The sequence below is a fragment of the Phocoena sinus genome, chromosome 15 (genome assembly GCF_008692025.1).
Source record: "Phocoena sinus isolate mPhoSin1 chromosome 15, mPhoSin1.pri, whole genome shotgun sequence".
NCBI lineage: Eukaryota > Metazoa > Chordata > Mammalia > Artiodactyla > Phocoenidae > Phocoena > Phocoena sinus.
The window spans coordinates 35,465,590-35,482,174 of NC_045777.1; the positions used below are offsets into that span (position 1 = coordinate 35,465,590).

Consider the following 16,585-nt stretch of genomic DNA (forward strand, 5'->3'; position numbering starts at 1 on the left):
GAAGAATGAATTAGTTATACATTCTTATAGTGGAATATTTAGTAGTTAAAATTAATGACCTAGATCTACATGAGAAGCAAGGACACATTTTAAAGACATAATGTTGACTGCAAATAGACATTGGCCAAAGGATGCATACAGTATGATATGATTTATGTAATATTTTAAATAAACATATATGAGTCCATACCAGGGACTGGCAAACTTTTTCTGTAAAGGGCCAGCTAGTAAATACTTTGCCCCTTGGGAGTCTCTGTTGCAACTACTCTACTGGGCCACTATAGCATGAAAGCAGTCATAGACAATACGTAAATGAACGAGCATGGCTGTGTTCCAGTAAAACTTTATTTAGAAAAACAGGTAAGGCCAGAAACTATCAAGCTCCTAGAGGAAAACATAGGAAGAACACTCTATGACATAAATCACAGCAAGATCCTTTCTGACCCACCTCCTAGAGTAATGGAAATAAAAACAAAAATAAACAAATGGGACCTAATGAAACTTCAAAGCTTTTGCACAGCAAAGGAAACCATAATCAAGACCAAAAGACAACCCTCAGAATGGGAGAAAACATTTGCAAATGAAGCAACTGACAAAGGATTAATCTCCAAAATTTACAAGCAGCTCATGCAGCTCAATAACAAAAAAACAAACAACCCCATCCAAAAATGGGCAGAAGACCTAAACAGACATTTCTCCAAAGAAGATATACAGAATGCCAACAAACACATGAAAGAATGCTCAACATCATTAATCATTAGAGAAATGCAAATCAAAACTACAATGAGATATCATCTCACACCAGTCAGAATGGCCATCATCAAAAAATCTAGAAACAATAAATGCTGGAGAGGGTGTGGAGAAAAGGGGACACTTTTGCACTGCTGGTGGGAATGTGAATTGGTTCAGCCACTATGGAGAACAGTATGGAGGTTCCTTAAAAAACTACAAATAGAATTACCATATGACCCAGCAATCCCACTACTGGGCATATACCCTGAGAAAACCAAAATTCAAAAAGAGTCATGTACCAAAATGTTCATTGCAGCTCTATTTACAATAGCCCGGAGATGGAAAGAACCTAAGCGCCCATCATCGGACGAATGGATAAAGAAGATGTGGCACATATACACAATGGAATATTACTCAGCCTTAAAAAGAAATGAAATTGAGTTATTTGTAATGAGATGGATAGACCTAGAGTCTGTCATACAGAGTGAAGTAAGTCAGAAAGAAAAACACAAATACCGTATGCTAACACATATATATGGAATTTAAGGGAAAAAAATGTCATGAAGAACTTAGGGGTAAGACAGGAATAAAGACGCAGACCTACTGGAGAACGGACTTGAGGATATGGGGAGGGGGAAGGGTGAGTTTTGACAGGGCGAGAGAGAGTCATGGACATATACACACTAACAAACGTAGTAAGGTAGATAGCTAGGGGGAAGCAGCCGCAAGGCACAGGGATATTAACTTGGGGCTTTGGGACAGCCTGGAGGGGTGGGATGGGGAGAGTGGGAGGGAGGGAGACGCAAGAGGGAAGACATATGGGAACATATGTATATGTATAGCTGATTCACTTTGTTATAAAGCAGAAACTAACACACCATTGTAAAGCAATTATACCCCAATAAAGATGGTTAAAAAAAAAAAAAAGGAAAAGAAAAACAGGTGGCAGGCTGGATTTAGCCCTCAGGGGTTTGTTGAACCCTGATAAAGACCACTGTCCTCAGAATCCATATGAAAATAGATAAGGTATTGATATCTGCTTTTCAAAATAGAGCTTGCTCCTGGGAAAGTGAGAAGAATGGAATCAGGGAGAAGCACAACATAGAATGAGTCTGCACTGCAGTGTCTTAAGTATATAATTTTTTAAAAGCATGGAAGGAAATATCACAAATTGGTAACATTTGTTAAATATGGATATGTGTTAGTTACACTGTTCTTTGTATTTTCAGGTGTAACAGAGATACGTAATGCTAGAAAAAGGAAAGATTAAAAAATACATTAAAATACTAAAGATAGCATGCATCAGAACAATGGGAAACAAATATCTGCAAGAATGATATTTCTTCCAGAAGGTTCTGTCTTAGTCTGTATACCACTTGTGTTCATAAGTTGAGCCAAAAAGTTAAGAGGTGTGAATTGCTGATAGGAGAAATTTCTCTCTGTTCTCAGAATTATGAACGGTTGTTGAATAGCTTCATGACTAGTATTTGGATCTAGGGCAACTAGATCTAAAAGTTATTGAATCTCTCTCTTCACATTAGTTCAGTCACGTTCAAGTTGAATCTGTGACTTCCTCTATCAAAGTTCTAAGACTTTAGAGCTGCATTTTGTGATGGACCTCACCCCTCTCTCCATCTTATCATTTTTCCTCTACCATCATTATCGTAGCATGGTGGTAAGGTGTATACTTTATGAACTTCACACATTGTTTCATCACTGTAACATAATGGTAAGGTGTTCAGACTCCAGAGGCAAACTTCCTGGGTTCAAACCTTGGATGTGCCTCTAACCATCTGTGGGACCTTATGCTAGTCATTGCATGCCTCTGTGCCTCAGTTCTCTCATTTGTTAAAATAGGGTGGTAATAACAGAGTACATCTCATAGGGTTGTTGTGAGTATTAAAACGTTAATTACTGGGCTTCCTTGGTGGCGCAGTGGTTGCGAGTCCGCCTGCCGATGCAGGGGACGCAGGTTCGTGCCCCGGTCCGGGAAGATCCCACATGCCACGGAGTGGCTGGGCCCGTGAGCCATGGTCACTGAGCCTGCACGTCCGGAGCCTGTGCTCTGCAATGGGAGAGGCCACAACAGTGAGAGGCCCGCGTACCACAAAAAAAAAAAAAAAGTTAATTACTTACAAAATGCTTAGAACAGTGCATAGCCCATAGTAAGTGCTAAGTCAGTGTTTTAAACACAGCATAGTTAAGTGGATTTATTTATCATTTTTATCTTTTTGAACTGTATGTAGCAGCCATCTTAAAATGTTCTAGGACAAGACAAAAGCACAGTATCTAAGAGTTCAGGTTTTGGAGCCCAAGAAATCAGTTATCTAACCCCAAACTGTGATCTTATTAACTCTGAGGATATAAATAAATTTTATAAGTGCTTTGAAACTTTGAATCCTCATCTGTAAAATGAGGCTAATAACAGTACCTGCCTCCTAGAGAATTACTGTAAGAATTAATTAAGTTGTTGGATGCAAAGAATTTAGCTCAGTACCTAGTAAAAACTCAAACAATACCTATGAGAGTAACTGAAACTTGTAAAATAATTGTTCGTAGTATTAAGCAAACACATAAATCCTGTGGCAAGAATGACAGAACTTAAATAACTTTAGAAATAAAAGTACATTAACTTTGTGACATGTTAGGAAAACTTAATGGTGTCAAGACTGGGATCTTGGGCTTCCCTGGTGGCGCAATGGTTGAGAATCCACCTGCCGATGCGGGGAGCACGGGTTCGTGTCCCGGTCCGGGAAGATCCCACATGCCGCGGAGCGGCTGGGCCCGTGAGCCGTGACCGCTGAGCCTGCGCATCTGGAGCCTGTGCTCCGCAACGGGAGAGGCCACAACAGTGAGAGGCCCGCGTACCGAAAAAAAAAAAAAAAGACTGCGATCTCAGTAACGACGCCAGGGTGAGGGAATTGCAGAAATCATCTTGCAATGGAAGATACGAACATGTGCATTTAAACTCCAGGTGAAATCCCACAGAAGTTGATCTTTAGATCCATTTTCTCTAGTTCAGGTCTCTGTAATCCCCATCACAAGAAGAGATCGATCCTAAGGCAGAAAATGTCACTTAAGAAGCTTCAGGGTTTAAATAGCAGGGACTAAACCAAGCTTAGTAGCAATCATCAGAACTTTGCCTCTGAAAGTAGAAAAACAAATACTCCAGATTAAATAAGAAGCTGTCCTTCCAATGCCATACTAACTAGGGCCCAGTGCTGGATTTATGAGAGCACTGCCAGGTTGGGAGCCGTCTACCCTGCAGCAAAGCATATGTCATAATCTTATAATGAGCTGAGGCTGAGGCTGCTTTAAGCTGCTCTGGCCACATCTCTTAGCCATGTTGTTCTTAATACAGCTGTAAGGGCTTTTTGGTTATTCTAAAACAAATGACCAAAATATTTCTTTATTTGCTTGGGAAGCAAGTAGACAAAGATTAGAATAATGCTTAAAGTTCTGCCCCTGGCCCAGCAGTACACTTAAACATGCATAAAATATATAAAGGTTTCTTGGAAAAAATGCAGATTTTGAGTCAGAGATCTGGTGTGGAGCTTACAGTCCTACATTTCTATCAAGCTTTCCGTCAGTGCTGTAAGTCCTCTTGCTACTCATAGCATCATCTGACATAGCCCTCACTTGGGATACAGATTCTCTGCCACCCCCTCCCCAGCCTCTGCGTCAGCATCTGCATTTTAACAAGACCTGCGGTGATTTGTATGCACATGAAAGTTTGAGAAGCCCTGCTCTAGAACGTATGTGAACCAATTTCTCCAACACTTTGGTTGCACATCCCCTATTTACACAATGTAGCTACTTCTGGCACCCAAAAGTCCTGAAATTTGTTATCCGTCTGACTCTAACAGTGCTCTACCCATATCCCCTCCAATTCATTCACCATTTTCATATACAGCACCTCGATGGGGATGGGCTTTCACTTCCAACAGCCAGCACCCATGTCTCTTTGTTGTATGCACCCTCTGGATGCTGGAACCCCCTTTGCCTACTATTAAGGAAAGCAGGAAGTGCCTGGGGATTTCCATCCCCTCCAGCAAGCCCTGATCCAAGACTAACAGGCACAGGGATCACCATACTCCAGCTCCTTTTCTGCTCATCAGAAAACTCAAGTTTCAGGAGTGGTCTACACAGGGAAAGATTAAGCCAAAATTACCATCTGCGGAGTTTGCTTGGTATCTCAACTTTCTGCCTTCTTCGCTTCCCAATCCCTCTCACTCCCTTATAATGTTGCCAGGGAACACTTTGTAATAAACCCATTTCTCATAAATCCTTGTCTCAGGGTCTGCTTCTGGGGAACTCAAAGTAATACACATGCTGTTTTAGCTCAGTGTACTATAGACTGAGACCAGTACCCCACCAAGGATTGAGTTATTTCTCAAGTTGCTTTGGTTAATGTTTTAGACCCTGAATTTTGATTCAGCCTGGGTCAGATTTTCTGCATATCTCAAAAGGCTGCAGGAAGTCCATGGATTCTAGGAATTCCACACTTGGAAATTTAGATGCTCACATTCTGAGAATGTGGTCAAATAAATTATGCCTTACTTTCTGAAACAGCTGTGGCTGTGCAGTGAAGGTGGTGACGATGCAGTCCTTCAGCTGGCTTTATAAAGGACCCATAGAAGGAGCGAAGGATCTAGAAGACCTGCCCTGACCCATGCTGCAGCCACAGCTCCCAGCTATGTGTGGCTGTTGAGCACTTGAAAGGCTGCCAGTGCAAATTAAGACAGGCTCTCAGTGCCAAATGCACACCTCATTTCAAAGACTAAGCACATAAAAAGAATTATATAATAGCTCAGTAATTTTTATGTTGATTACATGGCTAATAATATGTTTGAAATATTGGCTTAAATAAAATATATTATTAAATTTGTTTCACCTGTCTATTTCTACTTTTTTTAAAGTGGCTACTGGAAATTTAAAATTATATGTGTAGTTCACATTATATTTCTGCTGGACTAGATGTAATAGAGGTCTTATCTTTCAACCTAAAAGGTCAGACCCAATTAAATCTCCCCAACTCTTCATAATACCTTCTCTGTACCTATTTCTGTTGTGGAATTGGCCCCCAGTAAACGTACAAAATGGTACATTGCCTCCAATTATAAATACTTTTACCAAAGCATAAAGTTGCCATGGAGCCAGAAAAGTCTAAAGTTCTACCCCTAGCCTGGAAAATATTATACCAGAAACATATTTTGAAAATCAGTGCCAGTAGTTATTACTCTTAGTTTAAAATAATCTATTTTGAGGACATTTTATTTTAAAGCTGTTAAAAAGTTATTCCAAAGCTTTTCTGTGTGTCCATCAAGTTTGTTTCACTGATAGCTCTTCTGTGCTATCTTCCCCAAGCCCTCCACCAACAGTCCATAGAATCCAAAGCCTCACTGTGTCTCACCTGGACTGTGACAGCTTCCTAATTGAGATCCCCCGTCTGGTTTCTCAGCCTCAAATCCACCCAGCATTTGGCTTCCAGATAACCTCCTTAACAAACCATCTAGCCCTGGCTCTCCTTACCTTCACCCTAAAAGAAAGGCCTTCAGTGATATTATATTTTTTTGCCAAATTCCAGAAAACTGAACAGACATTAGATGCTCTCCATACTCTCACCCCAGCTCTATGTTTTTTTGTTGCAACTTCCCCTCTTTCTTCCAATTCCTTTTAGGCTACTCCCCATTCCCACTAAGTCCTGCCGCTAAAACATACCCAACAGAATAATGTAAATCTTCTTATAGTACGTAGAGTGTTGTCATCTGGGATTTTTCTCTAAAGTCCAAGTATTTCAGGTGATAATGTAAGCTGCTTGATCACACTTATTTGTGCAAAATTGATTTGCATTTAATGTGAATGTTTTCCTGCTTAATTTTATATAACCTCAGAATTTAAAAGACTTCAAGGGAAATTAAAGGTTTTTAATTTGTGTGACAGTTTTTACTGTGCTGATTTTTAAAATAAACTCAATATTTTAAAGTAAAACAAACACCTAAACAAACAAAAAGCACTGCTTAGAGTGCCCTCTTCCCTCTCCCATGACTCTATACCCCAAGTTCTATCTCAAATGTTACAGTATTACATGACGGCATATTATCAGGGCCTTAAATCAGGAGGCAAAACACAAAAGACCAACAAAGCTATAGTAGAAATAACAAAACTAGGTGGAAAAGCTGTTGAACTAAAAAACATGATTTCATTGAGGAGGGAGCCAAGTCAACTACAACATCAGATGATTACATTACTTAGCTCTTATGTCATCTTCTCTTATTTTTTTTCAGCCCAGAATGTTAATTGTGTGTTCAAAATCATCACCCAGAATGGAACTTCAACTGTTTTTTTGTAGATTTGTTCCTTCCCATTTTCTTGGAAGCCAAGAGAGATCAGTGGTGAATGGTGTGAGGTAGGGATTGAGATTAGGTCAGCAGTAAGGAATGGACTCAGCTCGGGGGTGGGGGGCAGGGGAGAGACAGTACTGGATATTGTATGACATTGTGACGGCACCTAGTTTAGAGAATTTCTAGAACTGTAATTAACATTTAAAGAGTTCCTGGTATAGCTGCTTTGACTTGAGTAGTAAAATAGGAAGATCTTATTTGCAGGTGTGTTGAAAAGATAATTATTTTAAACTCTTTATCTGTTTATAATGCAAGGAAAGGAATAACATATACTTACTTATTAAAGGCAACATACCAGGTCTCTATCTGTAAGGATTTTAAAAAGCAGATAAAATTTGTTTATGGGTAAAGAATATTTCCTTAGGAAAGGAGTAATCGCTCAGGGATTTGAATTTAATTATGTCATTTTTACAGGATAAAAACGGGAAAAAAACCCAAAACCCTTAGGCATACAAATTGAGCTAATTTGTCTTCCTAGTAGCCTAGCTAAAAACATGCGTCTAATGACTGTACAGTAGTTAAGCTAATGCAAGTGTGATTTACATTTTTCAGGAATGGACAAATGAAGTTTTCAGTCTGGCAACGAACCTGCTGGCCCAAAACATGTCTAGGGATGCATTTCTGGAAAAAGCGTAAGTAGCTCTAATTTTATTGCTAAGGGTGCTGCTTCATTTGAATCAGTTTCCTTTCTCCTTTGTGAGTCTTTTGTTTATGCTGCACTGGCTTCTCACATTGATAAACATAAATTTCCCTCTGGCACTTGATAGAGAACTGATACGTCCACTGTTTCAAACTGGAAGACTTCCAAGAAAGATCGTTCTTTCCTCTGAGCCACACATCAGGGTTATGCTGAGCTCGCCTGAATGTCAATGCCTTTGACACACAGTAAGCAGATACTTCTAGATCCTGGCAGCTGTGCTCAGAACCAAAAATTATTCATCTCAGGGAGTCTTCAGCCCTACATCTGCCTGTGTTGTATCAATTATTAATCTGAGGAAGAGAATGAACAACATATGGGACACAATTCTCTCGAGTCTAAGATCTCTGATAGATGCTACTTAAATCAATAGGCTGATGTCCTGACTCCTGTCCTTATAGACAATCACAGCAAATGTTAGTAAGAAAAGAGAAAGAACATGTAGAGGAAAGAGCAGAATGAAAAGGAAAAGGAAAGAAAGCAAATCAGGATTACCCAGTCGCTCTCAAATTACAGTCTTTCTGAAATTTATTTGACCAAGGAAAATAATGATTTCTGCCAGATGAGCAGCTAGGAAAGCTGGTTGTGTTCAGTTTGGAAACAGTGGGTATCCAGGATTTTGGGAAGCCTTGAAATGAAAACCACAAGTGGAAACATTACTAGGTGGTCCTCTATTTTATTTAATAACTTTCTTCTCTCTTCTTCTGTAAGACATACCCATCATTCCAGACCAAAGACTCCAGACCACATTTCTTTCATACACTTCTATGAAATCCTTTTACTGTTAGTCAGTACTCACAGGTCTTCACTTAAATGTTCTTTCATGTCATCATCTCATCTCCTTACTTTGTCACCTTCAAGACCTTTCCTATGTGCCTCCCCCTTCCCTCTTCCTTTATTCCTCATTTTTAAAAAATTGTCTTTGATCTTACCATTCTTCATCTAACACATTTCTGGAACATCTGTTGTGCCACACAATGTTGGTGGAAGGTGACACAGAGAGAGATAAGATGTTTTACCTGAAACATAGCATGTTATAGCTCGTAAAACATCTAGCTGGCTAATAATATCTATTGCAAATAGGCATCTCCCTATGAATAGCTGCTATGGACATTCTAGAACATGCCTTTTGATGAACACACTGTAAGCATTTCTGTTGCATCTACACCTAGGTATAGGATTGTTGTGTCATAGCATGAGCAGCTGGTGGTCCCAGTTTACACACCCATCAGCAGAGTTTGTAAGCTCTCCTGCCCCTTCTCTCTATCCACATGTCCAGAAGCAGTGGAAGAGAAAAATGTAGTTGTATATTCACACAATAGAATACCATACAGCAACGAGAGTGAAAGATCTACAATGAAAAGCAAAAATATGGATGGATCTCAAAAGCATAATATTGAGTGAAAGAAGCCAGACACAAAAGAATGTGATTCCATTATGTAAAGGGCAAAAATAATCTGAGTTGTTTAAAGTCAGGATAGTGGTTCCCACTTTGGGGATAAGCCCTGGAAGGGGGCATGACAGGGGCTTCTGGGATGCTACTAAGGTGATAATATTATTTTTCTTGATCTGGGTGGTGATTGCAGAAACTTGGACAATTGGTGAAAATTCAGCGAACTGTACATATGCAGGAGCCCTTTTCTATGCATTTTATTCTTCAATAAAAAGCTTTAAAAAAAACTAAACACTTGTTTTCTGCTTCTCCAACAGCTATACTAAACTTAAGCTGCAAGTCACTCCAGAAGGACGCATTCCTCTCAAAAAGTAAGCTTCATGAGCATTTCCCATTATTCTTTTTTTTTTCCCTCAAAGATGTGAATCCGTGCCATGGCTCTGTTTTGGTCCAAGTAGGAGCATGGAAATGTGTGCTAACCCTGTCCTCCCACACACTCCATATGCACATCAGTGCAGCTGGTTTTCTCATAGAGATTTCCTGGGCCTCCCCGCTTCCTGTGGCATCATTCTCAAGAAACACCAAAGCAGGAAGGGGGTGGAGGGGATGGGGGACCCTTGCTGTTAAACCTAAAAGACCATCTGAGACTCAGATCTATTCTAGGAATGGAAACTGGGCGACCACAATGCCTCTTTCTTCCAAGATGACACTAGCCTTGAAGCAGGGGTTGCAAACTCATATGTCAACAGAAGCCAGGCAGGGAACATGCATGATGAAGCAGGCCAGGAACAGGAAGGAAAACTGAAGAGTGAAACCCCATCTCAAGGAGTCAAGGACAACTCAACTCCACCATATTCCCTGTGGGACTGGTGGGCTCTGGACGCTAGATTTTCTAATGTTTCAATAGAACCCATAAATCCAAATTGTTATATTAAATTGTTCAGTACTTAAGTTATATTTTTTAAACCCAAGTTACTGAGCAACAAAAGCACATCTCTAGACCATTCAGTCAAAAGCCTTTAACCTTTGACTTACTAGCTACCAGTGGGCTTCTGCTCATAAAAAATTTACATTATTGGGGCTTCCCTGGTGGCGCAGTGGTTGAGAGTCCGCCTGCTGATGCAGGGGACACGGGTTCATGCCCCGGTCCAGGAAGATCCCACATGCCGCGGAGCGGCTGGGCCCGCGAGCCATGGCCGCTGAGCCTGCGCATCTGGAGCCTGTGCTCCGCAACGGGAGAGGCCACAGCAGTGAGAGGCCCGCGTACCACAAAAAAAAAAAAAAAAAAAAAAAAAATTTACATTATTAATAATAATACTATTAATTAATTGTTTATTATTAATAATATTAGCAACGGACACCTTTAGAGCAGTGAGTAGCAGCAAGGAGACAGAGTTGTCAAGGATGTTGTTTTTAGTGCTTAATACAATACCAGAGGCTATTTAGTGCAATGTTTTTTAACTGGGTCATCGCCATTGTCTCAAAATATTGATTTTATTTTAGGCACTTTGATTTTAAAAAGCACACACATTGAACTTCCAGAACACATATGCTGATGCTAGAACAATCAGTATCTTTTAATTCTCTAAAGATGAATTATAAGGAGGTTTGATTGAATGGAATGTTTCAGCTGGCGTCATCTACAAGTGTGATCCAAATGCCTTTTAAGCATCTCTCACGTGGTGTGCTTTCACTTCACAGCATATACCGCTTGTTCTCAGCAGACCGGAAGCGAGTTGAAACTGCTTTAGAGGCTTGTAGTCTTCCATCTTCAAGGGTGAGCATGTTGCCTTCCTAAAACTAGCACTGCTAAATAGCCCTGAATAATCATACTAAAATATATCTTGCCCCAATATTATCCAAACATTTTTAAAACTAAGAAGTACATAGGACTTATTTGTTAATATGTACAATATACGGGGTCACTGTATTAGTTTCTTTCACTCCCATAACTCCAACATTTTCAATAAGAAAGACCCTTTGCAAGTTGAAAACGATAAATAAATAACCAATTAATACAAAAAAAGTACTGGTCAAAAAATATTAACGTTACTAAGAATTTAAGCTTCTTATTCATTATAAATCCTTTCTTGATGTCCGTTGAGATATTAGCTAATGATTATAGATTATGATTAGTAGTATTTTAAAATATTAATTTCATCTTATCCCCCTTTTTAAATGTCTAGGGCTAATATTTTTAATTTAATAAGCAATTAGAATGGTAGTACATTTTATAAATAAATATATTTATGTACATTGCAGGGTGGTTCTCAAAAGGCTTTTGCAAGAGAAGTACAGGATCAAAACAGTTTGAAAATTGTCTACTTTGCTCCTATGGTAGTCAAGTAGATGAGAGGATAAGCTTGTAAGATGCTTTTTTTTTTTTCTCCCAATACATTTGAGGCACTTAATATATGTTGACCACTTAAAATAAAGCAATTCGCCTTCATTTCAATGCATTTCTACATACCTGGCTCTAATTATCGTTGTTTCTGGGATAGCTGGGTCTGTTGCATAAAACCTTTTCCTTGTGCTATATGCAGAACACTCCTTTCTATTATGAATTATTTTTATCCCAGTATCTAAGCAACAAGTAAGCAAGAATAACACTTATACCCATAGAAGAACCTTTGAGTCTCTTGAAACATGCTGGCAGTGTTGAAGTTGCACTGAATGAAGTTGAGAAGCCATTCTTAAATGTATGGTTAAGTTATGAAAAGTATTGAGAGCTGTTGCATCAGTTACATCAGCCAGTTCTTGTGAATATTTTTCAGAAAAATGAAGTTTATTAACGACTTTGGTCGGTAACAGAAAAGAAATTAAAAAGTCACTCTCCGCTATCAGTTTCTTGCTATCTGTGGAAAAAGCTGCTGATGCTGCAAACACTGGGCAGAGCTGTGGAAAGGCCCCCAAACATTTAACCTTCACTTTAATAAAGCAAAAGAAAATGATCAAACTTGTTTATTATTGCTCTTTCATTTGATGCTTTAGAGCAGGAAAGATATAACTGTTAAGGTCTTGTCCTTGACTCAACAAATATTTTTTTTTATTTGACCTATTTTTTTTCTTTTTTTAATTGAAATTCAGTTGACTCACAATGTGTTAATTTCTGTTGTACAGCAAAGTGATTCATTTATATATATATATATATATATATATGTGTGTGTGTATATATATACATTCTTTTTCATATTTTTTTCATTATGATTTATCACAGGATATTGAATATAGTTCCCTGTGCTATACAGTAGGACCTTGTTGCTTATTTATCCTATATATAATATTGTAGTTTGCATCTGCGAATTCCAAACTCCCAGTCCATCCCTCCCCCACCACCTTTCCCCTTTGGTAACCATAAGTTTGTTTTCTATGTCTCTGAGTCTGTTTCTGTTTCATACATAAGTTCATTTGTGTCATATTTTAGATTCCACATATAAGTGATATCATACAGTATTTGTTTTTCTAGTTCTGACTTCACTTAGTATGATAATCTTAAGTCCATCCATGTGCTGCAAATGGCATTGTTTTGTTCTTTTTTATGGCTCAGTAGTATTCCATTATGTATATATGTACCACATCTTCTTTATCCGTTCAGACTTGACAGATATCGCTTGAGCTCTTACTATGTGCCCTCCATCACTGAGAATATGGTAGTGAGCAAAATGAAGTTCCAGTCCCAGGATTCAAGGACCATATACTCTCTGGAGGTGCTAGTCAAACACTTTGACTGACGTGTGTAAATTGGGGGGGAATGCCATGAACAAAAGGAATGGAGCACTGCCACTGAAAATAAGGGAAGTTCATTCCAGAAAAAGAAAACAATGTGTGCAAAACCCTGAGGCTGGAAAAAATTTACTGGTTTGAGTAACTGAAAAAAGACCACTGCATTTAAGCATGAAAAGAAAGTGTGAGACATGAATTTAGAAAGACATGCAAAGAATTTTTTTCCTCTGCAGTTGCTCCTGAATTGACCTTTACTAGAAAACATCTTGTGAAAAAAAAAAAAAAGATCAAAAATGTTAACTTATTACTATAAAACTAGCTAAGGGAAAGAACGAATAGAAAAATGAAGCTGAATAGAAAATCAAATCCATCAATCAATTCTCTATAAATTGCAATTTTCTAAACAATTGGATTCTGACAATTCAGTCGATAAATGCAGATTGAGTTTTTACAATCCACTATGTCTATTATAGGTTCACACTTTCAATCCAATGTCAACTGGAGACATTTTTAAAGGAAAATGAGTTTCAAATAACAGGAGTTATGTTTAAATTGAAAAAAAATATTTATCTTTAGTAAATTAAATGTTATGACAATTTTCTGAAAACAGATTGGAGACTTTTTAAAAATATAATCAACTTCCATCATAAAGTTTTGAAAGTTCATTATTCACAGTAAAGTATACTTTAGTTGGAGGACTCGTAGAATTACAATGCTGTAAAAAGATCTAAAAAACAAAGTCAGTTTCAGAGCTAGGAAATAAATGCTTCCTTGAACTGACTATATTTTAAATCCTTGTTGTAAGTTCATATCTACAGAACAGTGGCCCTAGAAAATACCCACTAATTAGCAAAGATATACTGACAAGAGGTGTTTTAAACACTCCACAGAAGAAAAGGTTATGTAAATGGTAGACGGTAGTACATATCTGGGAGCCTTATATAGCCAGTGGTTGTTCAAACTAGATTTAATTGTGTTCTGTAAATAGACACATTACCAGAAATACTGTGGATATCCTGTTGAGATTTTTTAAACATTATCTTTGTGCACATTGTTAGGGATAATTAATGCACTTGAACTTGTATCCTGACCAACATGATCCATTGAGATAGCACATTCCTTAAAGGGTACTCCTTTAGAGATTTCAAATGCTTCCTAAAGTTACCTTAATTGTTAAAAAGTAGTACTGTATCTAAAAAGAGAGGAAGAGTAATTACTGTCTTCTTTAATAATCCAAACGTATTTTCCAGTGAGATGTTTGAAGACTTTTCCATATTCAGAAAACTACTACTTTACTCACAAACTTTCTGAGAACAGAAAATAGTGTGTTTGCACCAAATTCCCTTTGATTTAAGGCTTTATTAACTTGAAAAAAAAGCTCACTGACATTTGGAATCATATTATAGTCTTGGCATAGCACTGATCTTTTAATGAAGAAGATAAGAATAAATCCATATTTTTTTATAAAATAAAGCTTACTATAGTTATCAACATACATGTAATACCAAAGAAAACAGCGATTATTCTGGATTTAAAGAATTCCATAAATTTTACTAAAGAATACTATGAACAAAATTTACAAAAGAACTTCTCCCAGGATAACTATAATAGGTTGCCTTTCTCCTATGCCTTATACCCAGAATGTAAATTAGGAATTATAGTTATTCATTCAGCTGTGATTCTTAAAATCACTAATATCACAATTCCATTTTAGAACCACATTATGTATTCAGTTCATTATCAGTAGTTTACTTGTAATTATTTCATGTACTCTCTGGCTGTCTCAACTTTTGATTTATAACTTTAGGACAAAAATACTGAAAATAGATTGAAATCCTGAATTTACCGGAAAATAATTCATTGATTTGTGAAGATAAAATCTGTATGTGGACTCCTTATTCATTAAAGTCCACTGAATTAAATTAATATGTTTTTGAATAAAATTTCTGAATGTTAAGTACCTGTTCATTATAGAATTGTTTTTTAAATCTACAAATGTATAAAGAAGAAAATACAAACAGTATCCAAAAACTGATATGCAATTTAGTTTTCTGGATTGCAGTGTGAGTTGAGGAATCAAGCGACCTTACTTCAAAACATAGCAACCGCCCCCCCTCAATTTGATGCCTTAGACAAGTTTTGTAAGCTCCCATCTCTTCAGTGCATGTATCTGTAAAAGGGCTCCCTAACCATGCCAACCTCATAGAGTTGACATGGGATTAACTGAAAACATTCAAGTAAAGCTCATAGAACTATATGCTTGACATACAGTAAGTGCTCAATAAATATTAATTCCTATTATCCTCTGAATATTTTTACATATGCATATATATATATATATAAGAGTTTTTTCTCTTTTTTTATTTTCAATTTGTCATAACCTGGTCTTTGGAATCTGGAAATGTAAATGACACCAGTACTATCTCAAGTTTTTTGTTTAATCTTTTCTCTTTTGAGATTCTTTGTATACAAGCATGGAATTGAAGCACCTATGTTTTTAAAGTATGGAAATTCTTTGTAGTTTCTGGAATAAATGGGCCTGATTCTGACTGTATTGGTCTTCTTAGTTCTCCCTCAAAAAGTTTGGATAACAATGGCAACAAATAATCACTGACCATCTGTTTTGTATTGGAGCCATGATGTGGTGAACCAAGTCCTAGACTACGAGACAGAAGACCTAAGGTCTCGTCCCATACCCAGGTTCACCCAACAGACATTGAATAGGTGCATATTATATGCTGGGCATCATTCTTGGGACACAAAGGAATTAAATAAGAGATAGTCACTTTGCTCTAAAACACGCAGTCTAGTAGATCATCAGAAATATAAAAAATAAAGGAAAAATTGTGTGATGGATCCTCTAAGGAAGGTATATAAAGGTGGATTATGGACACAAAAAGAGAATGTGTCATTTCTACCTGGTTTGGTAAGGAAGGGTTCACAGAAGAGTATTTGAACTTTGGGTACAATCTAAAGGGTATAGGACTTTAAGTTTCCTCCTGCTTAAACAGGACAATGAATCTATTCTATCCACTTCACCAAATCATGAGGTCCAGGAAAAGAAAATAGGTGAATGACCTTTGTGAATTTCAGCCTTATTTAAAATATACAGAATTGGTAATTGCCTGTAGCTTTCCCCTAAGTATCTCCCCCATACTCTTTCACTTGAGTTTTCAGTGGTGCACATTTTAACTTTTTTCTCCAAAATATATTTTCTCCCATTTTCACCCACTGACCCTAAAGGGTATCTTCATCAGTCAAGTTGGGCAAGAGAAAAATGAAGCTGTATTGAAATGTTGTCCATTTTCTATGTGCTAACATCCAACTGGTAATAAAAATAATACTGTATTTATTCAGCTTATTTCATCAATGTGTCCTCTCTAATAAGAAGTTCTAATTCATAGCTGGTAAGTAAACATGGTTAGAGTTTTAGTAAAGCATATTGCTCTATGAAATTATGTTTATGGAATATTATACAAATGGCTTTAGTTGAATCTGATGTTGTATGGGAAGCATACTTGCTGTCAACTTCCACTTTTGTCATAAATTACACTCATTCATTTAGTAAATATTTATTGTGGACCTTCTGAACTTAATGGTGTAATGCATCTTGCTATATATAAATGACACATGTGT

The 16,585-nt window shown here is 37.5% G+C and overlaps 1 protein-coding gene across 1 annotated transcript in view; it reads left to right on the forward strand.

The window, feature by feature from the left end:
- Positions 1-16,585, forward strand: part of PLCB1 (phospholipase C beta 1) — a 699,731-nt gene that overhangs the window by 483,262 nt on the left and 199,884 nt on the right. Inside the window, 3 exon segments of the mRNA XM_032606422.1 lie at positions 7,689-7,768; positions 9,544-9,597; positions 10,928-11,003. Of these exon segments, the coding sequence (XP_032462313.1) occupies positions 7,689-7,768; positions 9,544-9,597; positions 10,928-11,003 (210 nt within the window).